Source organism: Papaver somniferum, chromosome 5, assembly GCF_003573695.1.
Source record: "Papaver somniferum cultivar HN1 chromosome 5, ASM357369v1, whole genome shotgun sequence".
Classification (NCBI taxonomy): domain Eukaryota; kingdom Viridiplantae; phylum Streptophyta; class Magnoliopsida; order Ranunculales; family Papaveraceae; genus Papaver; species Papaver somniferum.
Genome location: NC_039362.1, coordinates 174,001,307 through 174,010,464, shown reverse-complemented (window position 1 = coordinate 174,010,464; position 9,158 = coordinate 174,001,307). Strand labels below are relative to the sequence as shown.

The window sequence follows — 9,158 nt, the reverse complement described above, 5'->3', positions numbered from 1 at the left end:
ACTTCGTCCATCAAATGTTCCGAGTTTGCTATAAGAGTATCTCAATGAGCATGGCGAGAGATGAGCTGATTAAAAACAATAGGAAGGACCCGGGAAAGGTGTTCAAGACGAACTATTTCTAGAACTAGACAGACACGAGACATCGCAAAAGAAAACGGATTAAGATCTAGAAGATAATTGAATTCCCTTTTCTATAGATAGGCTGCACGATGACGGGTAATGGCCTGATCCAACTTTACCAAGAAAAGGCGAGCCTCATATAATGACCGACGCGCTGCTACATACTCAACATCCATGTCCAAAAGAAGTTGATAAGTGTGTCCTAAGACTTCCGGGGAAGCCTTCGACTGGAGATCCATTTCATGTGTCTTCGACTGTTCCACCCACTCATCCCAAAGACGAGCATGAACAACCCGACGATGGGTCACTATGCATTCTATCTCTTCCCGGACTAACAATAAACGACGGGTCTACTTTGCAGAACTTCCCCTAATCACTAGACCCCGGGACGATCCCAAGAACACTGAATGCCTATCCCGGGAGTGTGCCATTACAACCACGAGATTAACGAGGAAGGAATGAAAAGGGAAAAATCAAAGACAAAGCAAAGGGAAATGATGATCGAAGCAGACAAACAAATTAGTATTTATACTCGAGTAAAGAGAATCTTCAGAGCAAATAAGAAGAGCTCCAAAGAAGGAGACGTGGGGAATAGAGAACCTGGCGACGCAGATTCCCAAAGAAAGAGAAGCGAAAGGTGAAAGGGCAAAAGAATATTATGCTAATGGATTCATCCGCCGAAACTTCAGCCAATCAATGCAAATGCAAAGTCCGGGGTCACGATCGACAGGGGGCTTCCGCTGATGTATACCCGAAGCTACTAACAAAGAAATCAGGAAGACGACGCTTCAAGAAAAGGAGATCCGCAATCATGACTAGAGTTGGCAAACGGGCGGGTCGGAGCTTGCCCGTTACGAGTTACACGGATTCGGGTTAATACGGATTAAAACTCGCGGATCAGTTTTCTTAACGGGTGGCCAATTCTTCGCTTTGGAACCTAATCCCTGCTGCCATCATTTGGACTCTCTGGAATGAGAGAAATAATCACACTTTTGTTGACGACTATGCTTTCAAAACAGACACAGAGTTGTGCGATATTGCAAAAGTCTTAGTTCTTTCTTGGGCAGCTGCTGCTGGGAAGAGAATTCACTCCAATTTCTCTTATACAGTGTTACAATACAAGCATCCAACTCACAACCAATTGGCAATAAGTGGAGAGGCCCATAGGAATATAAATAGCAGGATCTTAGATTGCCCAAACAATGTGGGACTAATAGTCTCAACACGCCCCCTCACGTGTAGCCTCGTTGGGTCTAACACGTGGACAATAAATCGGGCGACGCGGAGTAAAGGCGCGGTCAATGACTCGTCGCAAAAAGCCTGCTCTGATACCATGTTACAATACAAGCATCCAACTCACAACCAATTGGCAATAAGTGGAGAGGCCCATAGGAATATAAATAGCAGGATCTTAGATTGCCCAAACAATGTGGGACTAATAGTCTCAACATACAGTGCTTAATTGGGATACAATTTTTCATTGATTATATTCTTGTTCTCTGTCACTGCTACAGCTTGTAGCTTTTCTGTACATTCTTTTTTATCTAATAAAATTCCTCTTTTCCAATCAAAAAAAAAAAAAGGAAGGCTAAAGTAATAAACGAAGGCGATTTAGAGGGGTTTCCTGAATTCGGATGACGAAAGAATGAGGGAGTATTTCTTCACCCTTTCTACTATTAATAACTTGATAACTTATAAAATTCTCCTTTTCTTATTCTTGATTTTGTTTTAAACGAAACTTTAACAATTAGTTTTTATTGTTGATCCACCGAAGTTTCAGATTATAAAATTCAGAATTAGAAGTGAATTGGGTCCTCTCCTCCCATCCTATTGCATCAATGTTTGACGTTACATTAGGGGTATACCACATTTGTAATTTTATAATTGCTGAAGTTAAGTTTACTGTCTCATTATTGGGTTCCCATACTGTTGGGGTATTATCAAGGTTCCCCATACTTTTGAATCTGTTTTTGAAAATTCCCATTTTAGTGCTCCTCTAATCCTATATGAAAAATCTTATTTCTGTTTTGTATGGCAATTTCACTATCTCCTCCATCGGTATGCCGGCAGGCAGTGACATGCGAGACAGGTTAGCACTCTTTTATTTTATTCCTGGGATTGAAATTCTTTTCAATTGTAGTTTGTATATATACCAATATTATCTGTGCATACATATCCTAGGCTCGGGCTTTATCATGTTTCCTCCCCCTCATTTGGTCGCAGTAATTATATGTCTGATAATACTGTACAGTTGTCTTATAAGTATTGCTGCTTAATATCTACAGAAAGTTTCATTGTATAATTCCGGCTTCTGCCAATGAAGATATGAGTCAATATTCATTATATAGGTTGACCAAGGTTCTTGCTACTCTTTTTCAATCTCAAAAGATATTTTAGCTAATGTTCTTTCGGTGTACTTGCTAATGTTTTGAGCTTATTTTGATCTTTTTCCTGGATATAATGATGGTAATTAAAGTTAAGTATGGGCTAGGATTGAAAGTATTTTTCTCTTTTGACAATGGGTTGTGCTTCAAGATGACATAAATTTTACTTGCAGTTGAAGGAAATTTTGGTGTTTCCATATGCAAGGTAGCAATGATCTTTGTTTTTTTTTTTCCCCCCCGACCTGTAGTTCTGTACAAATAAAGGACATTTTAAACTCTGCAAAAAATAGTTATAAAGTATACATGGTGATTTCCCCCACTGTTTAATGCATCCATTTTGTTTGCAACCTTTGCGAGTACGTGTGGTGGCATGGGGGTACGACTTTTGTTTAAATTCTTTTAGACAAGGTAGACTTGGGCTTATGTTCTTGCGGTATTATGTGTGCATCAAGCGAGGATCAGGTATAATCTATTCTTGATATCCCTATATGCTTATGAGTCATCAACACAATGTTGACTATATTAATTCTCAATTACGTCAGTGAATGTTACTTGCTATTTTAGCTCAAATGGAAGAGCACATGGTTCTCAACCATGTTATTGTGGGTTCGATTCCCACAAATGGTATTGTAGTTTAAGCGCGTTGAATCTCCATATGCTACCAACAATATTAGTAATGCATTATGTAGCACCACAAATAACATTGTAGATTCTCTTTTTTCATAATGAAATCCAAAGAATATAATCCCAACCCAGAAACGTACAATTTTAGGTAGGTATAGTTGGGTAGATTGATAACACCACTAACATTTAGTGAATCCCGTTAAGAAGATCATCTGTAAAATGCATGTACCAAAATTATTTTTATGTTCTTGCACACATATGTACCTGATTTTTTTTTCTTGATTTATTTGGTGCACACTCCCATGTCTCTATTCGGTTGTTTTTGTGATTGTGTATCTTACACAAGTGCTACCTTTATTTGGTGATTGCAAGCAAGTCATGCATCTAGCACAAGTGAGACCAGTTTTCGTTCATTATTAACTAAGATTCCAGTTTTATTATCGAAATCAAGTATACTGCAAATGAGGATAATATTAGGTTTTTAATTTGATAATTTACAGATGGTGTCCATGAGCAGAAGAATCAGCACAACATAAGAAGCTCCAAAATTAGTATAAGTACTTGCTCTTGGAATTTGGATAAGCCTGACTATCTCAGTGATTATGTAAACAAAAAAGTAATTATACTATCCTATTCCTACCCAAATGCCGGCAAAGAAATAGTAGTACTTGATCACTGAAACTCAAAAAATAGTAGATTGATGTGAATAAGAGGTGTAAAACAGTGGTGAAGATTATCACGTCACCACTTAGTAGTTATGAACTGGAACACAATTTTTAGTTACGGCTACATTTTCAGCGCAGGTAATACTTCAATTAACTTAACCCCGTGCAACGCACGGGGAAGAAACTAGTATTTATGGTTGTATAAGGATATATTTGTAGGGTGTTAAAACTAATGTACCCTCTCTAAAATCTTAGTTTGATGCCGTCCTAAGAGCGCCCATGGCAATGTGATAGAATGTTAAAACACAATATACCTTTCAAAATGGGTGAGACAGTAGGTCATAGAGTGAAGATCCTCACTATGAAACCGGTGAAGTGCCATATAGTCTCTTTTACCCAGAGTGATTTCTTTTTCTAAAAATGGACGAGAATGCCCCTGGGGCATAAATCACTACCAAATGGTGATAGTCTGCCCTTTTGCTTCTAATTTCTTTGTACAATTGACCATCTGCCATGTAGTGACGACTTTTGAACATTCCTTCGTTTGAGGTCTTTCACTTTGGTTAAAGGCTCTCCACCCCATTTCCCTTGACCTCAGAAGGTACTACTGCCCTGGTCTATGGGGGTATCCTACTTGATGCTCGGATGTCTCAACAAAAAGAAAATATGCTGCTGTTCTGAAGAGAGATGCTATATATGTGCTCTGACCAGAATCATAACTAAACAATGGCTGACTAGTGGCTGATCCTGGACTGGCTTTGGGAGTAGGTCTCTACTTACGGGTCCGTAGTTGACGATCACGTAGACTTGGGGTTCAAAATCGAAGTAAAAGTTTGAGTACAGAGGAGATTATAATCCAGGCCAGCAGTGTGTGTGTATCCCTGCTCATTCATTGTTATATGCCTGCTGCTTGGGAGGTGATTTCTCTGTCTTTTCTGGTTAAGATGCATTTTGAGCTCCTGCACTTGTGATTGTACTTGTAATCGAATTACAATGATCAAGAAAGCAAAGAAGAAGGAAAAAAACACACGAAAGACTCGACTATTCACCGTAAAATGAAGCTAATTTGTTTTGTGATAATGGATTGTACAAAATATCAAGAGCCGAATACTGAAGCTACATAACCACAAGTTGTGCACAATAAGCAAAAAAAGAGGTCAGAGATTAACTTGATTCACTTTTCCTACTTCTGTTTCTTTCTGGGTTGTTCATCCTTGGTTAGTATTTGCAGGATGCGTATATTATATTGGTCAGATGGTTTGTTCATTTTCTTTTTTTCTGTAGTAGGAAAAACTAGAAGCTCTTAGACAGTGTGCCTTTTAATCATATGGTTTTTGTTCGCTTCATGGTGAAAAACTGGCGAAGAAATGCAAACTTCCCTTTCCCACGCGCAGATGACTCGGTGATGATGGCCTTACATGGGACAGCCACCTTGACAGTTGCAGGTTCTGGCGGAGGAGGTGGTGGCGGCAAAACAGTGATGAGGTATGTATTGAGCATGCGAATGATCTGGCTGAAACTTGGACGCACGTTAGCATCTTCAACCCAACATGACTGAACTATGAATGCAAGGTCAGGTGGTATATCCTCAGAAAGACTCGGTCTCATTTGCTGGTTTCCCAAAAGGACAAATACACAATAAGCATATCACAAGTAAGAAACAGGGAAAATTTTGATATAGAACCAAAAAGTCTAACCACCTTGCTCTCTGGTTTTTGTGCAAGTCTACAAGTACTGAAGTACTAATCATATAAATTGCTATTAAACAAGAAAAAGAAACGCAACATTTGAGATACTGAAGAGGCGATTTTCATGGTTTAGCATGTGAACTAGATTTAATCAAACTACATCTCTGCCCAAAATATCTTATTCATTGTATGTAAGAGGGGGGACGACACCAACCAACAAGCCATCATCCTATCTTCTGGGGAAGTACAAACTTTTTGATATGAACTATGCATATGGCTAGATTACTATCAATATTTGGATGCACTCAGGTATCAAATCACTTTTGTTCTATAGCGGATCACAAATTGAGTTAGTATAGCACATAAATTGGACGAGTTTGTGCAGCTTTTATGTACTTGGCAAAAAAGTTTAAAAAATGATCCATCTACCTAGTATAAGTTTCTAGAGTTCACATCGCCACAAAACTGAAATCAAGAAATATAAAAGCCAGTTACTTCCGCAAAATATGCACTAGAGAATGTAAGAAAATACGGGACATACGCAGGGAAGGGCACTGCCTCACCTTAAATGCAGCAGCATAAGCAGCCTGCAAGTTGGACATGCCCTCAAATGGCATCCGATTAGTCAATAACTCCCACAGAACGATACCGAAGCTGTAGACATCAACCTTGTTATTGTAATGTTTCTTCTCCCCCTGCCGCAATGTCACAGTGCTGTACAACTGCAAAACACATGCTAATTACTGGTAAAACAAGCTTAAGAAAAGAAAAAACACGAATGAAAACAATCTATGCGTCTGTAGTTCTGACTTCTGTTCCATTTTTGTTTCCTAATTATCCAAATGATCTTTGCCCAGATGACTCTTGCTGGGCTGGTTTACAAATAACCCTCTTTATGTTTCTTCTTTAATGAACTAGAAGGAACAATATAAGCTAAAGGGTCAAGAGTAAGAACCTCGGGAGCCATCCATCGATATGTTCCGGTTTCTGCAGTCATCATCTCAGTCACCGACTCTTCTCTAGCAAGACCAAAATCAGCAAGCTTCACAGACTTCTGATTTGCAGTAAGTAAGAGATTATCTGCATCATGAGCATTTATTTGTTATTCTTTTACAACACGGGAAGGCGTGGCAAAACAAAAAGTTGCTCTTACATGTTCTGATAAAGACCAAATACATTCCATACCTTGGACTCAATTCGAGAAATACCAAATTAATAAGAAATTCAAATGACCAAATTAGCGAATACCAAAAGAAAGAATCAACATCCATATAAGTTTGGGTATAGATATTTCATGTACCTAAAACTTGTACCTCCAAACTCATGGTCATAACACATCGCAACAACTGAGTAATAACCTCAATCCACAATGCGCTATGAGCAGTGCCTGTAGGTAGGTGGAACCTACATGCCACCAGTCTAAATGTTTAAGAATTTCTACACTACAGAATGCAATAAAGACAAAAAAGAATGATACGACCAAAAAGTAATCAAATAAAAAAAAACATTAGCAATTAGCCATCATGACCTCACTAACCACTTTGACGAACAAACATCCAAAAGTCCTAACATTGGGAACACTGCACAGACCGGATATGACTCTAGCACATAAAAACAAAGTAATTGCTGCACAACTCAACATTTCCACAACATACCAGGTTTCAAATCTCTGTGTATAACCCCATTGGCATGTAAACACTCCATGGCACGAGCAATATCAAGCGCATAACCTATAGCCACGCGAATATCAAGTCGTTTCGGTCGGATGCTGAGTAAGTACTTCCGTAGAGACATCCCAGGCAAAAGCTCCGTAGCTATCACCATAATAGGATCCTTACAAGCTCCAATAAACTGCAACAGCAATAAACCCACCATATCATAATAAACACAAAATGAAATTCAACTCAAAAACTAGCACCACAAATCAACTACTACCTTAACAAGATTTGCATGTTTAACTCTAGACATCATACTGACTTCACGAACAAACCGTCCTTCGAGTACATCTCGCTCTTCTTGATTACTCCCACAATTAAGAACTTTAACTGCAATAATTTGATTACCATACCTGAAACCAACAACAACAAGAACAACAACAGCAGGATTGATAAATAACAAATCAAAACACACACAGGGCATATCAACAAACACTAAAACTACACATATCTTCGCCATAACAAAATCAATTGAAAAACAATAACAACATTTGATAAATAGCAAATCAAAACACACTCACACATACATATCAACAAACACTAAAACTACACAAAATCAATTGGAAAAAAAAAATGAGCAAAAGAAATTGAGAAAATTATACCTTCCTTCATAAACCTTGCCATGAGCACCTTCACCAATCTTAGCTCCAATAAAGAGTAATTTAGGATCAATTAATAATTTCTTATCAATATCAAACTTCTCAGCAGGAAACACAGTAGAAGAAGAATTTGAATTTGTTTGATTCTTCAATACTACTTCTTGTTTTCTAATTACTCCTTCCTCACAACAACTCATACTGTAGTAGCAGCAGAACTAATTGTAATCTTGAATAATAAAATTACCTGTATGTTCTCCAAGCATCAAACCAGAACCTAATTTCAAGAAGAATTTTTCTATTGAATAGTAGTAACTCTAAAAAACTAAACATCTAGAAAGAAAAAAAAAAACAATCTATATCCCTATCTCTATCTCTTTAATAAATAAAGTCTATGATTAGTTTTTCTATTTTTGATGTTCTGATCCTACCAAACTTCTTCTGGTACTGCTTTCACTTTCTTCTTCTGAATCAGAGGAATGGAAGGAAGAAGCGTTTTGGTGAAGATATTCTTTCTTTCTTTCCAGGCCTTCTGGTGTGTGGAGGAGTAGGAGTGGTTCAAACTTCTAGTAGTGGGAAGAGAAAGAAAAAAAAGTAGGTTCTTCTGAAAGACAAACTTACTGACCAGTAATGTCCCGACACGTGGAGAGCATAGATTTCCGACCTTTGACCGGAAGGGGATCAGACAAACGTTTGCTCCGTTGGTCATACCGGAACCTGGAAGTTTTATTTAGCACTTGATATGAGATAAGTATGAACTTAAAACTTACTTTTAGGCAACCTCTCAAAACAAGATTATCATAGGTTCCTTGAAATTTACTACACTAAAATACTCCTCGTGTCGTGTCTAAAAAAAGATGGTCAAACAAATCATTTCCAGTCAAACCTTAGTGGTCCCACAGTCTCCTTCTCGATAAAAGGAATATCCGTCCCATGCAAAACTCAAGCTCAACTACAGTGTTTGAACGACAAATACTCCCTCCATAGTCCATCCGAATTGGAGCAGGTCATTTTGTTGGGTTATGCAGCTACACGTGAAGCTGGATTTTCTCGACGATAACCATGATCGTGCGTGAAAGGAAAAGCTGGGCGGGTCTCTCTCTCACCAAGAGAGAACAGGAGGTTGTTTTTCATTGTGAATTATGATTATAGCGAGGAACTCTCCTAATCTGGTTTGTCCATTCACATGGCCGAGAAAAATGTTCAATGTACTAATCGTCATACCAACTATTCATATAGTTATAGTTAAAGTGGGTTGATTACTTAAGAATTTCACTCGCTTTTTTTTTCTTTTCTTTGATACAAAATCAAAATAAAAAAATATTATGTGAGTTTGAGGAAAAAAATGATGCTTTTATCTTTCATT

The 9,158-nt window shown here is 38.0% G+C and overlaps 1 protein-coding gene and 1 non-coding gene across 2 annotated transcripts; one reads left to right on the top strand and one right to left on the bottom strand.

Annotated features, from left to right (window-relative positions):
• Nucleotides 1–3,058: 3,058 nt before the first annotated feature.
• TRNAE-CUC lies at nucleotides 3,059–3,131 on the top strand. Its single transcript has one exon. It is a non-coding gene; the product is annotated as a tRNA-Glu (tRNA).
• Nucleotides 3,132–4,810: 1,679 nt separating this feature from the next.
• On the bottom strand, nucleotides 4,811–8,488 carry LOC113283712 (serine/threonine-protein kinase STY13-like). The gene is made up of 6 exons (XM_026533036.1): nucleotides 7,799–8,488; nucleotides 7,417–7,549; nucleotides 7,137–7,332; nucleotides 6,437–6,561; nucleotides 6,045–6,203; nucleotides 4,811–5,404 (listed from the first exon to the last, which is right to left on the bottom strand). The coding sequence occupies exons 1-6, from the start codon at nucleotides 7,990–7,992 to the stop codon at nucleotides 5,117–5,119; spliced, it is 1,095 nt and encodes a 364-aa protein (XP_026388821.1). The 5' UTR covers nucleotides 7,993–8,488; the 3' UTR covers nucleotides 4,811–5,116.
• Between the last annotated feature and the right edge of the window lie 670 nt (nucleotides 8,489–9,158).